General features: G+C 35.7%; 1 protein-coding gene across 1 annotated transcript in view; it reads left to right on the forward strand.

The window, feature by feature from the left end:
- Positions 1–25,874, forward strand: part of dnt (tyrosine-protein kinase Dnt) — a 47,565-nt gene extending 21,691 nt beyond the window's left edge. Inside the window, exons 2-8 of the mRNA XM_017902933.1 lie at positions 14,553–14,680; positions 19,891–20,297; positions 21,212–21,397; positions 23,216–23,354; positions 24,209–24,501; positions 25,027–25,186; positions 25,542–25,874. Of these exons, the coding sequence (XP_017758422.1) occupies positions 14,553–14,680; positions 19,891–20,297; positions 21,212–21,397; positions 23,216–23,354; positions 24,209–24,501; positions 25,027–25,186; positions 25,542–25,790 (1,562 nt within the window). The 3' untranslated portion in view covers positions 25,791–25,874. The remainder of the gene's footprint in view (positions 1–14,552; positions 14,681–19,890; positions 20,298–21,211; positions 21,398–23,215; positions 23,355–24,208; positions 24,502–25,026; positions 25,187–25,541) is intronic.
- Positions 25,875–26,345: the final 471 nt, after the last annotated feature.

The following is a 26,345-nucleotide window of genomic DNA, read 5'->3' on the forward strand; positions in this document are numbered from 1 at the left end:
AAATTTAGTAAAATTTAAATTTATTACTTTTTTCACTTGCCAAATCGATTAACTCTTCCAGTAACATAAAAATGGTAACATTACTAACGATTACCTTTCGGCTATTTTGTCTTATAAATTTTATATACCGTTAGATGAAAGTTACATTTGTATTTATGCATTCTACGATATTTATTTCGATTTAAATTATAAAGGGAATTTTGAAAAACAATATACATTATTGCATTGCATTTCTCCACTTTTTGCTTTATGGAGTTAATTAAAGTGTGCAGTGAACGGCTCATATATACTAATATCGTGTTATTTAAATTTTCTTGAAATAAAGCAAGAATAATTGAAATAAATAATTGAAAATTATTTATAAGAGTGTATAAGAAGTACCAACTTTGATTATCAATAATTCAAAAATTGTAATAAAGGTGATTAAAATAACGAAAACAATTTCCAAAAACGAGTGAGGAATGTCCACTTTTATTTTTGAAGTTAAAAGAATACTTGATGAACCTGATTAACCTGTTCTCTGAAATTTACCTTGCTAGAATAATCAATGTTAATTTGGTATTTATATTAAATGAATTTAATTTAAATGAAATTCTGAAAAACGAAAATATAAACGTAGAAAAATTACCAATCGACAAACCACGTTTCAGAGAACAGTTAAAACAAAAATAGACACCATAAATACCCCAACCTTGTAATGAAAAATGTCATTTCATGACTTCACAAGAAAGAAAGACAAGAAAGAAACAAAATTAGCAAAAATTCTTTAATCGATTTTAAAACAATTTAATTTGCAAAACAATTCAACTAGGCCTATGTCCACTACACCAAACCATTACATGGTAACCCCTCTAAACGGAATTGAATTAAACCTAAGATAAACCTTGAATTGCAAATATCTTAAAAATTACTAAGTGGTAGCACCTATAATCCTTCACCATCAGGGAAACTAAATCTACCACCCTACAAAATTTGAAGTAAATCCATGACTCGAAGGCCTTACAGTCTCCTTGTAAGTTTAATTTTGAGATAGTCAGTGCTTCGTGTTGGAGGCATCGATCTCATAGCCTAAATTGTCATGTGTAACCCCTTTGTACATTTTGGTTTCTTTTTGTATGTATATCTTTGTAACTATTTTCTGACGCATTAAACGTATGCTAGAAAAGAAAAGAGTAGGCAATTAGGAGTGTAGGAAATATCATAATAATTTCAAGAGAACGACGCCATCTATTGATGAGTGTTAGAGCTAATAGTGTTACTTCTTTTGTTTTTGCGAGGCACTGCCTGACGCATTAAGTCAGTCACTTTGTACCCAGTCTATTAGGAACACATGTATATTGTAAATATAATAAAGGTACTTGGTAACGAAGGAAACTGTGTAAAGTTCATTTATAATCTTAACAAGGAGACTTTCAGGTAAACGACGAAAAGTTTTCCAGTCACTGAGATCCTTTAAAATAGACAGTGAAAAATATGAGGGATTTGAGAGTAACAGGATAGGCTGGCGGAAAGGGTAGCTTAATCCTTCCGCTAGCCAGGCCTTTAAGGAGATGTCTGAGTTTCGGAAAGACCGGGGAAAGTATCGCTGAAAGGATGAAATAACCCAAAGGCATGCACTTGGTCTCTCTCGTTCCCCTTAGTCCTCTCTTTTTCCACGCTCGCTTACGACCCTCCAGAGTGAATTATAACTGGTGTCGCGTGAAGTTACGCCTTCCTGGATGTGACCTATGGCCTGCGTGGAGGGACAGAGAGAGGCTCGGTCCCGTGGTAACGAAAGGAGACAAACCGAGAAGAAACACAGGCAGGGTGTACAAACGACGTCCAGGACTCGCCTAGGACTTATGGGTTATTCAGAAGAGACCCTCGTTGGCGGAGGAAGACGGTTCTCGTTCGATATATGCTAAACAGCCTCCTGTATTATATAGAGGGTGGTTTTAACGTTTCACACATGGTCTTTGTTGCGCTCGTCTGGAACGGGCCATGGAGACCTTCGGTTGGATCTCATATCCATGCCAGACCTGAAGTGGCCTAAGAGAAATACGCCAAATCGGGTATCTCCCCGGCGTACTCCTAAAGCCTACTAGGGTCAACTGCGGGTTGACTTCCTCCGCTGGACTGTGCTCTTTTCTTTGGTATGATGATGAATTAAATTCGCACCCAACATCTGCCGCTATATCCATAAATGGACCAGGTACGGCAAAGCAGCGCATGGCGCCGAAATGCTTAAGAAACAATAGTTGTTGCGCTCGTCTACGTCCAAGTGTCGGATATCCATGAAACCGACCAGGATCTGCTGACCTGTGCTCATCTGGAAGCAATTTTGGGTTGTGCAGGACATGGATACTCTTTCATTATAGCTGCTAATGCGGATGCTTATAATTTTCTTTGAGAAACTTGGTCAGGGGGAGCTAATTATTCTGGCTTTGTAGCGTGACCAGTTAAAATTGCATGATTGTCTGAGTGGGTCTGAGGATTATGATAAAAGTGCATCCAAGTGCTCATCAGGTCATCACATAGTCAATCAGATTATTGCAGTAGCGTGCAATTCTATTAGAATCTTCTTGCAGATACCAAAATAAGATAGATAGGTCAGAGATAGTTCCATGATGACGGTTTATAAAAATTAGAATGATGAAAATTGGCAATCCACTGACCAAGTTCAGAGATACTGTCATTATGAAGGTTTACGTAAATTAGGATGTCGAAAACTGGAGATTTATTGGCCAAGTTCATAGACAATAGCATGATGACGGTTTACGCAAATTAGGATGATGAAAATTGGAAATCCGCTAACCAAGTTCATAGATAATGGCATGATGACGGTTTACTCTAATTAGAATGACGAAAACTGGAGGTTCCCTGACCAAGTTTAGAGATTGTGCCATGATGACGGTGACCGCAAATGAGAATGACAAAAACTGGATATCTACTGATCAAGTTCACAGATAATAGCATAACAGTTTACACAAATTAGGATGACGAAAATTGGACATCCACTGACCAAGTTCAAAAATGGTGCCATGATGACGGTTTACGCAAATTAGAATGACAAAAACTGAAGATCTACTGACCAAGTTCACAGATAATAGCATGATGACAGTTTACACAAATTAGGATGACGAAAACTGGACATCCACTGACCGAGTTCAAAAATGGTGCCATGATGACGATTTACGCAAATTAGAATGACGAAAACTAGAGATATACTGACTAAGTTCGAAAATAGTGCCATGACGACGGTTTACGCAAATTAGAATAACGAAGGCTAGAGATCTACTGACTAAGTTCACAGATAATAACATGATGACAGTTTACACAAATTAGGATGACGAAAATTGGACATCCACTGACCGAGTTCAAAAATGGTGCCATGATGACGGTTTACGCAAATTAGAATGACAAAAACTGAAGATCTACTGACCAAGTTCACAGATAATAGCACGATGACGGTATACGCAAATTAGGATGACAAAAACTGGAAATTCACTGACCAAGTTCACAGATAATAGCATGATGACAGTTTACACAAATTAGGACGACGAAAATTGCACATCCACTGACCGAGTTTAGAAATGGTGCCATGATGACGGTTTACGTAAATTAGGATGACGAGAACTGGAGATCAACTTGAACTCGGATGCAAATGACGATCCAAGTGTGCATCAGAAAGCAATTTGGTACTTTCTAATACCTAATTAACCACGAACTATGACGGTAGATCTCCTAACTTGGTCTCAATTTCGATACGTACCTTGCTCCTTGCACTTGACATGTCTGTTCAGAAAACTTTGAGCTGCAGCCCGGAGTAATCTCAGAAGGCGTGAGAATAATGGGCTATAAGGTATCCACGAAAGTGTCCAAAAGCTGACGCCCTATAGGGGTGTGCGTGGAACACGAGGATCACACGTGGGTGAGAGCTTGCATACGTGCACGGGGTATATACTCACGCCCACGTCGTTTGCCCGCGCTGGCGAAAGTGAAAAATATCCCATGCAGCGGCAGCACGCGCTCATATACATACGTGCACATGCACATATAACTGCGAGCTCGTTTGTACAAGCATACATGGATACGTTATTAGATCTCCCGAGGCTGCGTGTCGAGGTATCGGCGAGTACCAGCTGCCTGATCTGGTCGTTAACCTCGCCTCGCGGATCATTTTTGGATCGGCCTGACGTGTTCGAGTTCTCATGGCAACCCTCATGGATTTCTGATAAATTGCTCGTAAATCATCGATCGCCTTCGACCACTCTTCTATGTATAACTAGGTCTTGGGCCTGACTAGACCTAGGTGCTTACACGAGCCTACTTCCTGTCCAGGTTCTATCTGGTTTCACGAGCTGAGCTGCAAGTCAGCTTGGATTTGGATCAAACTGACGGGTTCGAATCTCTGTGAAAATTCTTGTGGCATAACTGATTTAAATACGGTGCTCCTTCGATTAGGTTCTTAAGCATTTTTCAGGACATGTCATGGGTGAAGATGAGACAAATAGACTCCTGTGTTTGATACAGAAATAAAGGAAGTACGAAGCTAGTTGGACTTTTCGTTTTGAAAAATGAAAAAATTTTATGGTCAGGAATTTCAGAATTTTGATACTTTTTTGGGAATTATAAATTTTATTTGATTATTATGATCCTGGGTCTAACTAGAATTTGGATCTATGTTCTTGTAGGTCTAAGAAGGATGTTCGTTTCTTGTTCAAATTCTGGTTGGTTGAACGATGTTTTTAATTTTAATATTAATAAAATTTTTTATAATTTTTTAATTAATTAATTTTTGAAATTTTTTAAACGATTTTTAATAATACTTTTTCAGAGCTCAGTTCCCCATAATAGTGAAACCTTATAACGAATATTTCCAGAGAAAGTTGTTTAAAAATAATCGATTTGTAAATTCAAATATTTCAATCTCGAATTCAAGTGATTTATTTTATTTTTCGAAAATCACATTTTTTCGGGGGGAACCTGCTTCGTGATGTTATAATATAATAATAATTATTTATAAAAAGGTCTATGAATAACTGATTTGTAAATTAAAATATCCGATTTTTCCATTCCAATTTTCAAAAGTCCCATTTTTCGTGAAATAAGTCCCATAATACGTGGAAGCCTAATCTATGATAATAATCTATAATACACGTAATATAAAATAGATATAATAGAAAATAGAACAAATTATAATATATAAATAAAAATACATACAAATAAAAATTTGTTCTATAAATAGAACAAATTTTTTAAAAACAAGTACTAATGATTTGAAAATATTTCAGCTCCCAATATGGTTAATACCCCATTTTAATTTTTGATAGTCCTGAAAATATTAAGATCACACCCCCCCTGTACATAACAAATATCTAGGGAAAATGAAAATTTACGAACAACCAATTTTTTAATTAAAATATTTCAGTTTTCAAAATTTTTTAAAAGCGATTAGTTATCAAATGAAAATATTATAGTTCAAAATTTGGTCAATTCTCCATTTCAATTTTTAATAGTCCTGAAAATATTAAGATCACACCTCCCTGTACATAACAGATATCTAGGAAAAATAAAAATTTACGAACAACCAATTTTTTGATTAAAATATTTCAGTTTTCAAAATTTTCTAAAAACGAATAATTATCAAATGAAAATATTTCAATTCCCAATTTGGTCAATTCTCCATTTCAATTTTTAATAGTCCTGAAAATATTAAGATCACACCTCCCTGTACATAACAGATATCTAGGAAAAATAAAAATTTACGAACAACCAATTTTTTGATTAAAATATTTCAGTTTTCAAAATTTTCTAAAAACGAATAATTATCAAATGAAAATATTTCAGTTCCCAATTTGGTCAATTCTCCATTTCAATTTTTGATAGTCCTGAAAATATTAAGATCACATACTCCCCGTACATAACAAATATCCGACAAAAATAAAAATTTTCGAATTAAAATATCTCCGTTTTCAATTTGGCCAATTCCCCATCGGCCTTTGAAATCTCATGGATCCAAACGAAGCAGATCTAACTCCTCGTACCCAAGCACCGTGAATACTCATTGTGCAGTGGTCGGTGGTGCATGCAAGGAGGTCGGTGTCCAGAATCGCGGTGGGATGGAAGAAAAATCGGAGCGGGTGCATTGTAAGCAGGCGTCACGACGTATAAATCTAATATTTCCTGTTCCTTCGACCTGCACTTTACCATTCTGCCTTTCCCTCTTTCCACGCTCCTCCCTCGTAGCGCAGCCACCCGCCGTCATCTCATTTTAAAAGGCCTCGCTACGGGATGGATCTCGTTATAAGCGTACCGTGGGTTTTGCGCTGCAAAGGTGTTAGGTTTCTGACCCAAAGCCCTGGGTCCGGGACCAGCGGGCCCCCGTGGCTAGCCCGCAATTCAGCGGGCCCTTTTTTCAGCTCCCCTTTATGCCGCGACTCTTGGAGCTTCGCTCGTCAACTCGCCTCTATACCGTATTTTGACAGCGGGGGACACGGTGCCCTGCGAAATTTTGCCGGCTGTTTCGCGCCTCGCGAAACGAACACTCTTGCGCTCTTTTCTACCCTATCTCGCCTCTTTTGTGCCCACGTTTTTTTCCATGCCCCTTTGTCTCTCGCGTATACGCGATTCAGCACCTTTAAGGCTCTTGAATTCAGCGTGACAGTTAGAGAAGACAGTTTTTGTCCTGGGCTTTCATTTTGTTTTACCTGATCGGTATTCCGTTGCACGCTCGCACGTTTCCATGTGAGAATTTTTTCAACGATGCGAGCCAAGATGCTGGATATTTGCAAATTCGCCGATGAAATATCAGGATGGATTTTGATACGTGTACTAAACGTCAATATGACAGGGTTTTCTCATTGATAGAAAAGCTAAGAGAGAAGTTACGACAAAATGGCGGTCCAATATGGCCGCCCAATATGGCGGCTTGCTGTACTGAGACTTTTAAGTTGGAATAAAACTGGTGAAATTTAAGTTTCGAATATATTGGACGTTTAAATAGTATTTAAGGAAAGGAGAGAAAATAATTTTGTGAAATTTTATGGTATGAATTAACGATTCGAGAAAATATAGAAATTACTAATCTATGGAAAACGAAGATAATTATTCAGTTAATACAAATATTGGAATTCTCTGGTTGATGTGGCAGGGTTTTCCAGGTTTTCTCACTGATAGAAAAGCTAAGAGAGAAGTTGTAACAAGATGGCGGTCCAATATGGCCGCCCAATATGGTGGTTTGCAGTACTGAGACTTTTAAGTTGGAATAAAACTGGTGAAATTTAAGTTTCGAATATATTGGACGTTTAAATAGTATTCAATAAAAAGAGAGAAAATGATTTTGCGAAATTTTATAGTAGAAATTGACGATTCACAAAAATATGAAAGTTACTAATCTTTGGGGAACGAAATTTATCATCAAAGGCATTTAAATGTTAGAATTGCAAGTAAAATATTGTAATTTTCTGGTTACATTTTTTAATGAGAAAAACCTAAAAAGAAAAAGAAACTAAAGAACCATTCGTTAATTTATTTTAAGTTACCAATAGATCATGCTTACAGATAGGACAAAATTTTGGTCGATTAAAATATCTTTTAAATTAATCATTTTTTGCAATAAATGGCCCAGTGTTTTTATATACAAAATACGAACTTAAAACAATAAGAATTTTGTACTTAAATAATATGAGATCCCGAATTAAATCAAAAAGTGTTTTAAAAAGTCAGTTTTCATATAATATTAATTTTTCTATTAATCTCTTAATGTTGATTTGTATCAGTCCTAGGTTTCCATATATCGGAATATTATTTGGATATTTTATTTTTATACAAAAATTATTTCACTATGCAACGAAAGGAAGTAACGGTGTTATACGAGGAATATGTATGTTTTTCTTCTCCCCGTAGCTTAACTTCTCATCCTTCGTTCCGGCTTTCCGAGCCACCCCAAAGCTCTATTTTGACATGGCGAAGCGTGACGGTGCGTAAAATTTCGGTAATTTTTCCTCTTCAGAATTTCCTTTTCATGTGCGTAGAATTTCGTTCCCTTACGAAATGTTGAAAATGTTTATTTTCGTACATAATATCCCGAAACGGCGTATAGAAATGGAAGCTTGTATATACCTGCTCGGTACGCCATAATAGTGGGCCACTCTGAGAGGCTGAAGATCGTCGTCTGAGAAGCTCCGTATCTCTTTCTTTTATTTCCGATATCCTACGACGACCATTTTGTTCGACCATTGTGTCTCTAAATGTCCCATAAAGTCTCCGAAAACTCGACGCCATTCATCCTTTTGCTCGCGAGTTAGGAGTCTCCTGTTCAATAATAAATACTTGACACATAACAGGTGGCAATTTTTTCGTTTTTCTGAGACTAAAAGCCAGTCAAAATAATGGAATTCAAAGGCTGGTTGTTTCAAACCTCAGTAATCCTAAAGAGTCCCACTATTTATGGCTGTGTACTTATGGTTTTTTGGTCCAAAATTGTATGAAACTCATAGTTGTCATGTTTTGATGTATTAGAACAGTATATCTTAATTTTATTCTTCTATATTATTAGTTAATATGTGATTTATTCATTGCACTATACCTGTGAAATAGGTATTTTCAATTTCGGTATTTTTATTATAATTATATTTAATTCAGAAGGAAGTAAGAAAGATATTTAATGTAGATATGGACCGTGGTGGCGCTAGTGAGTTAAATGGAACATCGTCTTAAGACTGCCACAGGTAACAGAAAATGAATCAACATCATATTAGAGCTTCTTATCTTTTAAGTAATGGTATTTTCGACCAATACTACGCATCATTTCCAAATATTTTGTATTCAAACATGCACGTTTAGCACAAAAATTTTCCAATTCGTGGTTAATTTAAATTTCTCAATTTAAGTTACATATCTTCATAAGTGATGCACTCTAGATCCAAACAATTGATCAGTTATATAAGAATTTGCATAATCTATATTCCACCATATTAACCCTTACTCTATGAAGCCAGGAAAACCAAGACTTACAATGCATTCGCTCTAAACATATGAAACAAACATTGTTAGTTACAAATACTTATCATATCCTTAAAATTCAACTTTTCCATTTATCATCCACCACTCGGACAATAAAATCGAGAAAAAGATGAAACCTGCGAATAAATCTGACAATCGGTGCAAAGGGGTAAGGCTATCAGAATTGATCACAGTAACCAAGCCACAGGCAAGCCGGTCCTCAACGCGACCCACGGAGCCCTGTTTCCTCGGTTCTATTCTCGCGGTGTAGCTCACCCCTTTGTGGAGCACGGAATAAGCATATCAAAGAGGTCGAAAGCAAAGAACAAAAACAACGTCAGAAGTCTCGTAGGGGTCTTTTCTACCTTTGTTTCGCCTTGCAGATATCGTTGATCGATATCTGTTTGCGCGCAGGTTCACCGAACCGGCTAGCCGTCTGAGAGTTTCCTTAGTTCCTTATCTTTGATCCCGCACGTTTTCCGGGTGTCAGCAGGCTGGTAAGGGGGTTCCGTAACAGTTTGAGAGTTCTCCTAGTAGGCGCGTCGGTCGGTGTAGTTAGAGATCGTACATGTACCAAGAGGAAAGGTTCGAAGTGCCGTGGAACCCTTCGTGACAATTGTGTCTGGCACTCGTTGTCGAGGGTCGACGCCTTCGTTGAAAGGGCCCCCTTTCTCTCTCTCTCTCCTTCGTTCCCTTACCGCATCTCCTTCATCTTTTTCTTCTCCCTTTACTGCTCTTGCTTGCACTTTGGCCTGCTGCAGGCGTACCAGACATCAAAGGATCTTTGGTACACAGCACCCCTTGGTTACCCGCGTGCAAAGTTCCCGCATAAATGCGTGAAAGAAGCCCCGACTAGATAAGGGCTTCAAGAATATCTGTACCGGTAACGAGGTCACGGCTAGGTCCTCAGAAGAAATAGATGATTCGCTTTACTGGTTATCTGTATTAATGAGAAATGATCAGTGACGGAGTGGAACACGTGGTTCCCGTACCTTAACCCTTTGCACTCCGAATTATTTTTCAATTTTGTTGCCAACAACTCCCTACTAGCCTAAGTATTTTGTTTGAAATTTACTTCACAGGGCAGTTCCTCGACTGCTACTCATTTTAAAGAACTTTGTTTACTGATTATATTAAATAAAACTCTCAAACATTCTTGTAATTTATATTTTGCATTTAAGTAATTCAAGTGGTTACTTATTTTCTGTTTTCTTCTTCAATAAATGAAGAACGTTGAATGTAACTCGACATAAGAGTCCCTGTGATGTTTTGATGTTCAGTGGGTTCTGTTTTGAAATGTTTTACCTTCCAGGTGAAGGAATTTAGCATTGAACTTGTCATGGCTGTTGAAATGACTGGTCAGATGATTAGTCATGGTTTATAGAGAAGACTAGATGTGAATCTTAACACCTGAAAAGAAATAGAAATTTATTTAAAACATGAAGAGTTGAAAACAGATCAAACGCTTTGGAATCAGAATTTTGAGAAATTTAGAATATCGTGTTTCTGGCCCTAGAATTTATTGTGAATATAGAGAGTTATTTTGGCAATGAAATTTAGATAAATTTGTAAAGGTTAATTATTTTGGTTTGAAATTACCTATATTGAAAAATTGAAAACATAGTGTTAAAATAGTGTTAGTATAGCAAAACATATAAAGTAAATAAAAATGAATGTTTATATACTAATAATTTTTATATTATGCATTGTTTCCAGTTGTATTAGTTTCTGGTTGTTCGTTACACATTAGTGTTCTATATTCTAAACATAAATGTGCAATTATAACAGTAATATAATATAACAATAAAAGTTAAGTAAGAAGGATATGTAAATTATTAATAATTGTAGTTGTAAAAACAAAAAATATCCAGTTATCAAAACAAATTATAACAGGAGGAGTTAAACATTGGTCATATTCCTTTATTATAAATTTTTATTTTAATCTTAATCAAGTTTGGAGAAAAATTCCTATATAAATGCCAATTACACAATTTTTCTGTGATATTACACATTTAAAATTAATATTACACCTACTAATCTAATAACATTAATTGCATTGATATGCCAGAAATACAACCACTTTAATTTGATCCCAAAGCAACTATATGCTTCCATAACCTCAAAGAAAAGATTCTAAAACATGCTATTACAATTAACTTACAATTTCAAAATTAAGTAACGAAAACCAGATAACATCCCCCACATAATGCTTCAAAAATATCAAAGGCGGTAACGAGATTCAATTTACGTTAATCTGTAAAACAAGAAAATAGTTGATTCACTCCGATGATCATCTGACGTGCTCAAGCGTCGAAACTGCCCCCTGATGAACGAAAGAGTGGTTAGACAAACAGTGACTAGCACCGCAGGTTAAACAGGGGAGCACGTCCTGCCATCTCTCGGTTAGATATTCAATGTATTCGATAGAAGCACAACAATGGTGGAACTGCAGCTGTGACGGGAAAAACTGTATCGGAGTCTTCTGCCGTTGCGGTTGACTTCTCTAGGAAGCGGGGCTCGCCGACGGAAAAATGTTTTTATTCTCCGAACGAACGAACAAAGAGTCTCTCACCGATGACTCAGGTAATTCCTGGCGTAGTCAAGATCATCAATACTCGGAACATCTATAAAAGTGTCCTACTCGTAGGGGACGGAGATTCGATTTTTAGCGGCGATAACTCAGCGTGGTTTCGAGGATCCGAAGGTAATTATTTTCTGAGAGGATCCTGCAGGGTATCCCGCGTCTTTTTTACGACGGACACTGTGCTCGGGTCCCCAGGAGGGAAAGGCGGGCGAGCTTTGGCTCGAAGGAATAGCCAGTGCTGAGGTCGTGGGCATACGATATCTGATGCAGAAAACCGGTAAAGGCCGAAGGCCGATGGTGCCGCGGGGCAAGGGACGGTAAACGAAGAAGAAGGACCAAAAGCAAAGACACGATTGTGGGGGCTACGGCACATTGTCTTCGGGTGACTTAAAAATCCAACTCGTGCCTCGTTAACCGTCGTATCTGATACAACAAGCATAGACCCTCGAAGGGAGTACACGACGTATGCCTGCGTCTCTCTCCCTCCTACGCCGTCTTCCCCACCACTGCTTCGTTTTTTATCTTTTTCTTTTATCCGATCTTCCACCTTTGCTGACTCGCCCACGTAACCTTGTGGCTTCTGAATGCGGATTACTCGGTAGCGTAACATCCAGGTGCCGCAGTGTTTGTGGACATCGAACCGTTCGGAGAATATTTTCTTACTTCACGGTACCAATGGTATTTAAAATAGCATTGTAGAATTTTAGGACTGGGTATCTAGTGCGTCGTTACTTGTTGGTTAGGTGTTGTCAAAAATAAAGATATTTAAATTTTTCTTTGAACGAACTTAATAAATACGTGATTTATTACGATTATTATAAAATAATTCGTTGTGAGTTTTGCGAAGATTATTTATTATGATGTCTAATAGGCGTATACTCTTAAGTGTATAATTAATAGGTTAGGTTCACGAGTAACAATAATATTACATCACTAAAATTAATAACAATAATTATATTATTATTGTTGTTATTATTTAGATAAAAGCAATAAATTTGAATGCATTTAAATGCTTTCATTTCATTTCTCAATGAATGAATAAAACTAATTACGTTTCAGTCACGATACAAACTCTGCATCGTTATATTTTACACCGAGTTCACCGTTTTTACGAATTCTCGAGCAATAAAAGGTAAAAAGAGATGGAAACAAATTAGGAGAAACTCAAGTGCTGCCATCTATAGTCGCGCGTGTAAATCCTCGTAATCGTAATTCACTTTTAAGTGGCACGGGGGCACTGAGGCTAGCATTTCAATGTGCCTTTAAACTTCATAGAAGCATTGTAAAAATATGTGTAAGAAAATAACAAGCCCACTAAATCGGCAGAGCGAGACTACCTTCTTTTCGAGACAATGTGTTCGTACCACCATTACTTATTTCTTCTCACTCGGTAAATCGCAAGGCGAAGTAGGACCTCCTCTGTTCCGCTTCGGTTCACACGATTTGTATTCGCGTTTGAGCAGTCGATTACTCCCACCGTGGTCCGTGGACGCTGTGTTAGCTGTCCCTCGGTAGATAACTGGCTACTCACAGAAAGATGCACTTTCTTCGTGTTTTATTCGTTAACGATTAAAGGTAATCTCTCTCGTCTATTTTCTATACCGGTCGTCCAGCTGCAATCAACTGTCCCACTTTGCACTGACGGTAATGCATTTCTTTATCGTTATCTAACTGTTCGTTAATTTCTTTTTCACCGTTTTATTTTATGACACCTATTTCATGTCTAATTGGAAAAATTTTACATTCTGCGTGTTTGCCATTTCATTCGTAAATTAATAAATACAGCCTTTGTGCATCGCAGCGGATTTTAAAATTAATTTTGTTCAACCGACAAATGGATTTTTAGTTTAAAAATATCCCTCATGGATTTATTAAAATTTCTCCCCTCTTCTGTGGCTATTTTAATTTTTCTGTGAAAAACACTGTAAATTTTAAGCAGCGTAAATTTTTTGCTAAATTTAAGTACAATTTTATAATTTAATTTCAATTTTAATTGTACTTTTCAATATATTCATTAATGTTTCAATATTGATAACGGAGACACGATATTTATTTAAAAATGTTTTCTTTTTGCCAGGTAAATTTTATTATTTATTTTTGATAATATAATAACTGGTGGGAAATTTAGCGTTTTCTCCAATGACATTTGTTTCATCTCGATATAACAATATATGAAAAAACTAATTAGAAGTTTTCTATAGTATTGTTAATTACATTTTTGTACTTAAATTATTTTTACTATTATACAGAATTATTATACTATCCCTGACACTATATCTCCTTATGAATTTGTGGGAACTACACACGCAAAGGTTCATATTAAAACCAATGTATCACTGTGAATCATTTGTGGCCGTATACCTGATAGTCTCATGAAATCGACCACCTACAGTCTCACCCTCTTTTCGTAATGACGTCATTCCTTTCATGTTTCGTGAACATGAAACCATGTTTCTAATTGCAATCGCTGGAATTTACGCCAGGAATTCAAAACTATACCACCTCCTGAGTAACCTAAAATCAAACAAAATATCAATAAATAAATCAGCAAATAGTTCTGTAATATAATTTATATTAATATTAATTAAATTAATTCAAATGAATAGTTTTGTAATATTAGTAATTAATATCCATATAGAAAATTAGTATATACTGTAGTAAACATAATAGTTTTACTACATGTCATTAAAAATTGCCTATATAAATTATTTATGTTATAAAAATTCTGTCCAACAGTACTAACCTCAATATCCTGTAATAACCTCAAAAGAGATGGTACGTTTCTCAAATTAAATAACGTACACTGCATAATACCAAAAGTCTTGATATCTAGAAATTTATTTAAAATATTTGTGTATAAATGTAATAATAACCTGGAAGAGAGAAATAAAAATTTTGGTACTTCCTTTACACTCCCACGTTACTGTCTATTAATAACAGTTCGAAAGTTGTGATCTATAAAGTATTCATTGTTTTGTTGCAGGTCTCCAGGCGGAATTGTTTTACGTTAGAGAAGGCGTTATAAACGAGTATGCCATTAAATTCGTCGTCCCTGTGCCAGCACAAGTTCACAAGCTGCATTTCACTTGGGAAAATCTCGCCGGCAGGCCGGTAAGTCTTACAAAGACGCCTATGCCTTTGATGTAATTTCACCGGAACGATTCTTCTTAAACGACGTAAATCTTGAAAAAGGAAAGGCGCTTAAAAAGCTAGCGGACTTTAAAGCGTAAGAAAACGCAAACCGTTAATGAAAAGAAGCGGTGCTACCGACTCTTAAAATCCTTGGCCCTCGTATCTTCCGCGTGCTTTATCCTCCCGTTTACGTTTCTTTGACTTGGTCGCCACGGTGGATCAAAGTCACCCAGAGCGGAGCACGATGAATTCGCTCGTTAACGAAGGAATCCAACGTCTTCGCGAGATCTTACAGCCAGAGCACTCTGTCGGTTGAATCGTTGATGAGAGACGCTTCAAGCTTGAACGGTCACCGGGCAACTGTTCGAAACCCTTCCCCTTTCCTTGTTCCCCGTTTCTTTCGCGCGCTTACGAGACGTACTTATCCAGATTATCGAGGCATGTCGCTCCTTCCCGTTTCCCAGATTCGTGCCAACGACCAGTGGCGCCGCGCTTCTATAGGTATTCCTCGCGGGAAATAAATTTATCCAGAAACTTTTCAATCAATGAAATTTCGTTGAAATCGTTGCGTTCTTGGAAGAATTTTTAATAATACATTGGTGAAATCAGTATGGAGCTGAGAAACATGACTCATTGGTTAAAACTGTGACAATTATAGAATTTATTGATATATATATTTCTAAGGAAGGTAATGCTTTAAAATTTTTTAAGGTTATGTCCCTTATTTTTCTCTTATTGTATAGTTACAATACGTGATTGAATTTTTGTAACTTTTGATCAGGACACAGGGAGACAATTAAAAATTTTTAAGTCGACAAGTTTTTTCTTAAATTATTGCCAATCTCATTATTATTGAGGAATGTGTGAATATATTTCATAATATGGTAACATTGTTTAAATTCTTATATATGTACTTAAAAGTTTAAAGATTTTGGTCAATCATGGAAGATAAAAATAAGATAAGAAGACAAATACAAAATTATTAGGATAATTACGGAAAAGGTAAAGGTTTAAAAGCTAATTAATACGATATGAATACAAAAATTATTGTAAATTATTTATACGACTTTAATGTTCATTGTAAAATTTTATTATATTTATATTTTTATATTTATGTGTAATGTTTATCTCATTTCCGATTAGGTTAACATGACATTGAAAAATATTACTCGTGAATGAGTAAGCGTAGAAAGCGATCGAAAGTGCGGTGACGAATGAATTATTAGTACGTCGGGGAAAATGCTTTTTGCCGATCCTCTCTCGTTGAGGACGATGGTACTTTGACAAAGTGGCGGCGAAAAGTGGACAGAATGCGGCACGGTGTCGGATTGACTCGTCGACGATGTGCAGAAAAAAAAGGAACGGATCCGAGAGTAGGACAAAGTGGTCCAGCCACTTCTTCGAGTTGTCTCGATGGAAGGAAGAGGAAGGAGAGGAAGAAAGCCGGAGACTGATGACCAGCGTCGAGACATCCGTCACCTTCGCGACAAAACCGAGTGTCCCGAATGCTACTTAGGCACACCGACTACCTGCCAATCAAACTGACCACTTTTGAGCCCCATCGAACCATCCCTTCGACAAATTCATGCCATACCATTTAAACGAAAATTTATGGATTATGGATACAAAGAATATATTTTTAGACTAAGATAAATGTGGGATAACTTGTGCAAAACTATATACTAACAAAATTGCATTTTTTAAATCCTTGTTATTTTAAATATAAAATAACAAGAATATTATTCAACAGTCCAAACATAATACTTATTTTAAGAACAAAATTAAATCTGTTTCTTTTTTTAATTTATTTAATATATGAGGACTGTATATGTGTTTGCGTGGCCATTAAATAATTTACAATAATTTTTTGTATTTTTAGAACTTTAGTCTGATTTAGTAGCTTTTCTTTTATAAATATTATATGTGATATCTTGTTAAACAAGATAATTAAACATTTACTTAAAAGTCTACAATTGCATAGATGTTGATTTTCCTATCATAGAAGCATTTGCTTTCAATAAAATATGGAGATGAAAATGGCTGTCTATAATTTACAAAATATTAATAATTAAATAATTACTATTAATATCAGTTGTTTATATAATTTTAAATAATTTTATAAAGTTATATATTAATTATATAATTTTACACAATTTTAACTATGAGAGTGTACTTTTGAAATGAGTTATTCCAAAAAATAATTGTCAAAAGTGCACAAAATTTTTAGAGTTATGTATAAAAATAGATATAGTATTCATTAGTTCTATAGAAATTGAATTAAATGTTTGAAAATGTTAATCAGGTTGCATGATGCTGCAAATTTTATAGAATAACATCTTCCTAACTGACGTTTACCTTTTCAAAATTTATTGCCATCTCATCAGTATTCAAAGTACTGTAATGTAGCGTTTGCCTTACCACTATATTAAATCGTGAAATGATGGTATTCAAAGACACGGATAACGTTATATCGAAACTGAAAAATATTATTTCCTTAAACCATAATGTGTCCACTGAATGTGTATTTTACAAGTATTTTTCAAAATACTTCCTCTGATTTTAAGAAATAACTCTAAGAGTAGGTTTCCTGTTATGTCAATCAACCTAACCTTAAGAAAAAAAATAATTTCTTTTTAACAAGATTCGAAGAAAATGAAAATGGTTTTCTATGTCCAATTAGACCCTTCTTAACTTGTTTCAATTTTTCTAACCTAAAAATACCGGTAGTATCTTATTATACAAAATATGTACCATATGTATTCGGGAAAGAAAAGACATACTTAATAAATTCACCGAACGAATTAAGAAATTTTCAAAATTATCTCTTCCCAGAGTCATAAAAATGCAGTTGCGAAGACTCGCTTATGGTCCCGTTACTTTAACTTGCTAATTTATGATTACTCAATCATGTTCAAAATATCAACGCTTACAAGGCCATCCAGAAATGCAAATTCCGTTTATCGATTCAGAGAATACTATATTCCCGTTTCCACGGTGAATGATGGTCGAGTGGCATATTTCAAGTAAAATATTTACGAAGGATTCTAGGAAAAGAATCTTCTTGAACCAGCGCACGTCCGTAAAATTTCACGCTGCCGCGTCGTTTGGCGGGTTTCTTGCAGTCTCGGGTTGTTTTGAGGCGTTCAGAAAATGGAGAACAAAAAAAAGAAGACGATAAAAAATTCCTGACAGTTTAAGTCGAATGGTTAGCCGGTTTACAGAGGCATTCACTGTCAGCACGTAGTTGGTCGCTCGTGGTCATAAAAGACCGCAAGCTGAAGCAGCGTATATCGTATATACAGGGTACAGCTTATAGCGTGTAGCTCAGAGTGTAGCATGGTAGCGACAAGCTGGGCAGGTTGACGAGGTGCCTTCTCCGCGGCTAGTTGGAAACCGATCATCATTGCGGGCTGGTAATCAGCCACGAGCTCTTCGACTATAACCGAGCTCTTCTTTCTTTGGTCTAGCCTCTCTGCTTCCCCCACTCTAGCATTCGCCCTTCTCCTATTTCTCCCACTACCTTACCTTCGTATACCCCCCACCCTGCGAGCCGTCTTTCGCCCGCGGTCCTCTAGATTCACTTTGCCCGCCACTGGGCGCAAATTGTCTTCTGAGAATGCTACGTTTCAGATTATAGGAAGGTTCAATGTTCGCGTGATTACGAGCAAGTAGTAGCAGATCGTATCTTACGTCCTTCGACTTTCTTCCATTTGTTTATACTCCTATCCGTCTCCTGTCGGATAGGTTCGGTAATCTTCGAACGAATATTTTTCTCCTTGTCTCCCTTCTGTGCTTCTGTTTCTGTCTCTGTCTATCTCGCTCCGTCTAGATATTCTTTATCTCTCACCAGTTCGCGCGGACGGTCGTTTCTATGTAGATCAAGAGTTTCCAGTGATTTGCATTTTCCCCCGGCTTTTTTCCTCTGGTTCATGGATCCGCCGGGAAATTGCACATTTCGCTCGGAACAGGTGCGCGTAAACGCGTGACTCGGTGCGGAAATGCGAGTTCATTTGTGTTCATTTAGCCGACTGTGCTGGGGTACGTGAAATTGCGATTTCGTCGCGTGGATGGACAGTCTTTTTTGTTTACTTTGCCGATTCGCCACGAGGGTAGGGATCTTTTTTATCCGCAGGACACAACGTTATTAGAATTTAAATGAAGTTTGATATTGCTGAAATTTTTAATTGTATATGTATAGCATTGCTCTGAGATTATCACTTTATCAGTTACTTGACACAATCGACTCAATATATAATAAAAATGTAATATAACGTAATAACAGGATAAAATTAATATGATAATAAAATATTTAAGAGCTATTTGAAAACATACATACACCTTTGAATTTAGATCAGAATTTTATTAATTATCCCAATTTAAGCGAACGTGTGGAAGTTGTAATTTTATTTTCATTAAATTTAATTTTAGATGTATGAAAATATTGTATAAAGCATTAAATACTTCGCTTCTGTGATTTTTACGCTTTACTGATTTCATTTGCTTGTACTGAATGTATATTATTATTTGATTTTTCTCCTTCATTATACATGTTTTTACATTTTTTAATATTTCATTTCTTATAATGAAGATGTATCTGGTTATCTGAAACAAAAAAACTAAAAAGCACCACCGAAACATCGAAATTTCGAAAATTAAAAAAATTGCAGCATTTTGAAATTTAAATATCGCTTTTCCTTGTGCTTTTCGTCCTTTGGGTGGTAAACAAAAATAGAAAAAGATATCAGATAATTTCGAAAAAAACGCGTTTGAAGTTTTCGTTACTTATTGTACGATACCTGTGCGCACTTCAAATATCTATGATTTCACCAATTTTATAACTTCAAACAAATCCTTTTACACAGACATTTTTTACAGCAAATACTTTAAGAAAATGTAAAAAAAAATTGATTTTTTTAAGTCGAACTATAAGAATTCTCCCTTAATATAAGCTGAATATAAATGACATATTTCCTTTAACATATATCTATCATGATTGACCCAGAGTTAGAATTCTTAAAATATTTCAAAATTCAAAAACTCATTTAATATTCTGTTTCCCTAATTATTTTGATATTTTTTATTTTTTGTTAACAATATTCTATTTTAATAAGCTAATTGGTAAATTAATTAAGCTTCGTTATATATCTAAATCGGTAATAAAAATTCCCCAAATTTCCCCAAATTTTCAGTTGCCGTACACAATGTCAGTGGACATCAGCAATCCGTCAGCCTTGAGTAGTTCCTTGAACATATCTCAAGCCGGTGAGATCCCAGTTGGTGGACTGCAGACTTGGGCCCTGGCACTGCATTGTGGTCCTTACGATGCGGAAGTTGACCTAAGTCTTCGAATAAATGTCTCGTTGTCGAGACGAAATACGACCAGTTTGGACTTCAGACGAAAAAAGATCTGCTTGAAGGATAAAAGTAACATAGGAGCGGAAGAGGTTCTCGTCGCTGCTTCCGGATCCTCTTCTGGTGGACAAGTGTTTTATGCTGCCATTGGCTGCGCCTGTGCCTTCATCGCTGCCATTTTTGTCCTCGTTATTGCTTACTACGTTCGTGACAAAAAGACCAGGAGACATCGTGATCCCCTTCAGTAAGCGATGTACTTTCAGTGACCGTGTATATTCGTCATCATTTTTCGTCCTCGACGCTTTCACGAGTAATAATTTGTGACAACAAATTATTGTGACAACAATATCGTACAGACAGTATAACACACATAGCGAGAAGAAAATTCCACGATTATATCGTTAAAATTAGAAAATAATTCAACGGTGTATATGATATGTACGATAAATGGTGATTGCAGATATAGGCCGTGGTGGCGCTAGTGAGTTAAATGGAAAATCGTCTTGAAGCTGCCGGAACGCTTACTCGTGAAAGGGTTAAAGACTATGATGAATATCACACCAAAATTACTGAAAAATTTGTTTAATTTAACTTTTTTAATATGTTTGTGGCAGAATTTATTCGAAAATTTATCTATTTTATCGAAATAGTGTTGTTGCCAATAGATATATAAATATATGTCTTAATCCTATTATATTATCATTCTTAACATTTTAATTATTAAAAATTTAATTCATTGCAGCCTTTAATACAATTGTTTAATACAACCAAATTAAATAATGAAGAGAATTGTTAAATAATGCCTTAATATTTATATTATTCACTTGCAAGGCTAAATTTTTATAAGTAATTAAGTATTAATATTTAATAAATTTAGAAATAAATAAAACTTAAATATTTATTGTTACTATTTTTGTTAGTTTGACAAATTTAGTTTTTAATTTTATTGTTAGTTTATTATTATTAAAATTCACTAGTAAAATTCGACAAATTATTTTTCTATTAGCCTTTTGTACTTCTATTAGCTTTTTTGTTGTAGAAAAATAGCAATTCGAAGACTTTCTGGCATAAAGTAAAGAATATTTTTAAAACGATAAATAAGAAAGTTAATAGAATATTTAGTTTCATATAAAATTTTGTTATTTTTCCTTTTTTAAGAGAGTCGAGGGGTCTCAGTTCAGCGTGTAGTGTGGAGAGGGGGACCGGGGTTGGGCCTGCCCAAACCTTCTTGTCACCAGAGACCCCTCCACCTGCCTCTGCAACATCGACTTCTACTTACAGAAGATTAGATGATCGACCTAGTCGAGAATTGCACGAAAGGATTCAAGAAATCACGATTCAAAGGTACATAAAATTTCCTCAATTTCAGTAAATATATTTTTAATTACTAAAGTCAGGCAATAATTCCTAATGCATTTTTGAAAATTATTAAGCTATACTAAACTATACTAATGTACCGTATTAATAGCTATATATCTCTACCCTATCTTTCAATATAGTCCACTCGACTTTCAACGCGCTTAACTCATGGTTGCACGAGTCTTGTTGTCTTGTGACTTCTGCTATGGCTTGAGAGATAAGCCAAGTATGCATGGAACCATAAGTTGCTCATCGACGGAAGGTCTTCGTTGTACGTCTATTTCTGAACTTGTCCATCCATTCATAGACACAGTTCTGTGGTAGTATACTCTCACACAATGCTGCAAGTTTTCCATAGACTGCGGTCCCTGTTGTGCCTTGGGACCATAAAAATCGGATAGAAGCTCTTCTGTGATGTACTCTGACAATGGAGGACCGTTCCATAGTTTCTGAAACTAATGATACAAGTGAGATATTGAGCTGAAACTTGGCGTGGAGAATGAAGAAAGCGAGAGATCTCTGATAATGCAAACTTAATAATTACATGCAAACGCGATGTCAGCTAAAAATTGCAGTCTTACACCGAATAATTGTTGATCCAGCCTATCCTAACACTGAAACTACCTAGCTAGTTAAAATGGCTGTTCTGGAGTATTTTATTCCTCCAGTTAATGAAAATATGCTACCGCTTTTGAAAAAAGTAACTTCGACTTTTACTCAGATAGAAACAGTTTATTTTTATCATATTACTTATTGGAATCTATATATAGAGCGTTCAGATATCCAACACGAGTCAGCAGTTCCAGTGTTAAAAGGAAAAAATTGTTTAAAGACTTTCATATTGGGCTTTTAATAGATTCGACAATTAACCTTTGTTTTCGTTTAAAGAGATTGTTGGGGAATGGAATCAATTGGAAAGATAACGAAAGAAATGTAAATTGTGTTAATTTGTATGGTAAAATATTTAAAGCGTCGATATAAAATATTTAAAAAATGTTCTTTTTTGAGGTTAAGTGGTTGCATATATTCTGAATCGGTCGGGAAATTAAATGCAACAATAGAAAGGAATTCCATCCTCTTGATAACTTAAAGGGGAGATTCAAAGGAAATCTGACTCCTGTTTTCTGATAAAGTAGATCGCTTTACAAATGAAATAAAAATGTCTGCTTTTGTGCAAGTTAAAGGTATGCATTTGATGTACCATAAAAGGTATTCAAATTATTAAGAGATTGAATTAAAATGAAAATTATTCAGATTTATTCTTTTTCTTTTTATTAATCATTTACCTTAAGAGTTTTAAAATAAAAATTATTAAAGCATTGCTAGCTTATTGTATTTTTATCATTTATATCAATTCACCATTTTGAAAATTTGTTATAGATCTCTTTAATTTCATAAGTCTTTTACGTGTCCATCTTTCTCTAGAAATCTGAAAGCAGAAATGCAGAAATTTATTTAACTAATAATCTTCGATACGTGTGATGCTGCAATTATAACCTAAAAAGTGACCAAAAAGAAGAGAATACTCGAGCACCTTTTATTCGTTCTCCTCTCCACATTCCATGCAGATTAAAAAGTGAGGGAAAGAAAAAGGAACGAAAAGAGACACATTCACGAATGTGTAAAAAAGTTTCAAGTGCCCTAACCTGCTTCGATTATTCGGTCTGCTTCCGTTTCGATACTCGACCAAGCTTCCCAATAATTTCGTAAAGGAGGACTCGAGAGTCTGTACGAAATAATTATTGGTTCCGTCGATACTGCAGTCACGAATCCTGGAGTAATCATGTTTCGCACTTGTTACAGATGCAGGGTACGCCTTCTCAGCATCGAAATGGAAGGCACCTTTGGTCGCGTGTATAGAGGCAGTTATCACGAGGAGGGTGCGTCCTCCCCGAGGGATGTCCTAGTGAAAACTGCTGCTGAACATGCATCACAGTCACAAGTAAGTATTTTTTCCTTCGCCTGCCAATTAACTGCTGTTCTTTCAACATTATTAATGAAATTATACCAAGTTTCCTCTCAACTTGCTTGCAATTAGTTTCGTGCAGTATCATCGTATAATTATCCACTTGCTTCCTGTCCATTTCGTGTAAATAGCGCGAACGTAGTAGCACGTATTGTAGGAGATGTTATTTAAATTGTACGGGGAAACAGTGTATAAATTGTAGGCTAAAGACGGTATGTTTAATCAAAAATTATGTTCTCTGTTCTCTCTGACAACGACTATTAATGAACACGTTTCCATGTAGCCTTAAGAATACATTTTCATGAAACGTATGTTATTTCTACGCGTAGTAATTTTTACATGGTTGGCTCCTGTTAACTAAATTTTTATTACACTTTACACGAGATTCATTTACTTACACGAGATAAATTTTTGTGATATTGTCTTTGTTGAAAGTTCTACTTTTCACATTTTTCAAAAAATTAATAACGAATAAATTAATATTCTTATCTTGATAAATATACATATATGGTGAACCACGCGAACTATATCTTGTATATAGGTCTACAAGTTGCATAGGTCACTAGATACATAAATCTTTCTCTTCGTTTAATTGCTCCGTTTCAGTACCTTAATTAAAAAAAAAATCACTTTTTGGAAAGTGATTTTTTCAAACGAACTTTGGTATCACGTGTATTAATAAATTAACAAAGTATTAATAAAACATTTTCATACATGAGGTATTGTAAATTAAAATTATTTAAAAATGTATTATAATCGAAAATTTAATTAAGAAAAATTTTTTCATAACGCTCCCTATTTAACCGTGCCCCTTAATTTTCATTTCGAAGGTTGCCCTCCTGTTACGGGAAGGTTTAGCATTGTACGGTTTGAGTCACCCAGCTCTGCTTCCCGTTTTGGGTGTCTCTATCGAAGATAGAAGCGCGCCTTTTCTCCTGTACCCGCACACTGGTTACAAGAATATGAAGAGGTTCTTACTGAGGTGCAAGTTGAGCAGCGAAGGGCCACCGAGAGCACTCACCACGCAAGAAGTCGTGGAAATGGCCCTTCAAGCTGCCAAAGGGGTTCAGTATCTTCACAGAAAGAGACTAGTGCACAGAGACTTGGCCGCCAGGAATTGCGTGTAAGTAAAGAGAAGAATTATTTAACGCTTTACTCCTAACGTAAACGTTTCACTTTTTATTTATGTATAAACCAGATTTCACGCGTCAACAATTTTTCACGTGTATCTAATTAAGATGGAAATTCGAATTCCCACCTTTTCGATCGTATGCGCGAGCATCACACCGAACGCTTTATAGGTTATGCGTTGCATATTTTATCGAAGCATCAGTCGAAGAGTCGTAAAGCTAAGGTCGTTACGTTTCGTTACGAAATTAATTGGCCGTGCGGCATTAATTAGGAATAAATACGTTGGCTCGAGACTGTTTAATTACTCGGTGCTACTGTTCGTATTGTGCAGATGACTTTAATACTCTTTCTGGTGCCTCCATTCCAAGCGACTTTTTGCATTGCCACGCGTACCGGTCGACAAATTTAAACCGAGCCACGCGTATTTTACGTGCTCCTCGTGCCTCACACCTTCGAGATTTATATGAGCGTTTCGTGCGTTTCGAAGGCATTTAACGATTGACGTTATATTTTTTAGCGTTGACGATGATCTGAGGGTTCAAATCACGGACAACGCTCTAGCCAGGGACCTGTTTCCGCAAGATTATCATTGCCTCGGCGACAACGAGAATCGTCCAATCAAGTGGCTTGCTATTGAAAGTTTGCTTAATAAAACGTTCAGTACTGCATCTGATGTGGTAAGTAAATTTGCTTTCGGTGGAAACTGGAAGTTTTGTTAAACTGTGTAAATTCATTTGTATTATTATCTTTAACTAAGATAAATAAAAATAAAAAAGAGTACACCTGTTTATCACGAATGTACATAGTTTTAAAGTAAATAGTCCTGTTACAGTCAAATGGAAAAATAAATGTAAACACTGATTAGATATTAACTATTATAATGTATAATATTTATAATTAAAAATATCTTGTATCAAATTTCTTGTGGCTTTGATGTCATAGTCGTTTTAAATTACTTAAATTTTATTACAAATTTGGTATAAATTCACTAGCGTGAAAGAAAAATATTATATATTTTTATTGATATTATAGTGGGCATTTGGAGTCTTATTATGGGAACTCACGACATTGGCGCAGCAACCGTATGTGGAAGTCGATGCATTTGAAATGGCTTCCTACCTCAGAGATGGATATAGATTGGCACAACCGATAAATTGTCCCGACGAGCTGTTCGCTGTGATGGCTTATTGTTGGGCAATGTCCGCGGACGAGAGACCAACGTTCAGCCAGTTGATCGTCTGCCTTCAAGATTTCCACACTCAATTGACGAGATACGTTTAATCACTATACAGCTGAAATCGATTGCAGCTCGTATAAAACATATTTTGTATCCGAGACATCTCTAAAATCTATAGAACTTGTAAACACCAGGAGAAACGAAATCGTTGATAAAAACATGTATATAATGTATTAGTACTTAAACGTTAATTTTAAGATTTTCAAGAAAGTCAAGTAAATATTCGCGATGATAGAAATGTAGTTTCATATATATTTTGTAAAAAAAAACAAGCCGAATCGATTTTTTCAAAAGACGAGAAACTTTACAGAGTATGTTGTGTAAATTGTTTTTAAAAGTATCAAGTAGATGCAGTCCTGTATTTTTTTGTAAGAGCGTTCTGTAACGGTTCATAATAGAAATCGGTGTATACAATGCATAATTTATCTCTATATTAAGACTGAATCGAATATTTACATGGCGGTGCATTGTTTATATAAATGGCGCACCGCTATGGAGGTCCAATGTTGGAAAGAACTGCCAAATCCTGCATCAACGTAAACTGCCAATCCCATACTCAGGAAGCCGTGTAATTGAGGAAAAACGTGTCGGACAATTTT

The sequence above is a fragment of the Eufriesea mexicana genome, unplaced genomic scaffold, assembly GCF_001483705.2.
Source record: "Eufriesea mexicana isolate 0111107269 unplaced genomic scaffold, ASM148370v2 scaffold2087, whole genome shotgun sequence".
NCBI lineage: Eukaryota > Metazoa > Arthropoda > Insecta > Hymenoptera > Apidae > Eufriesea > Eufriesea mexicana.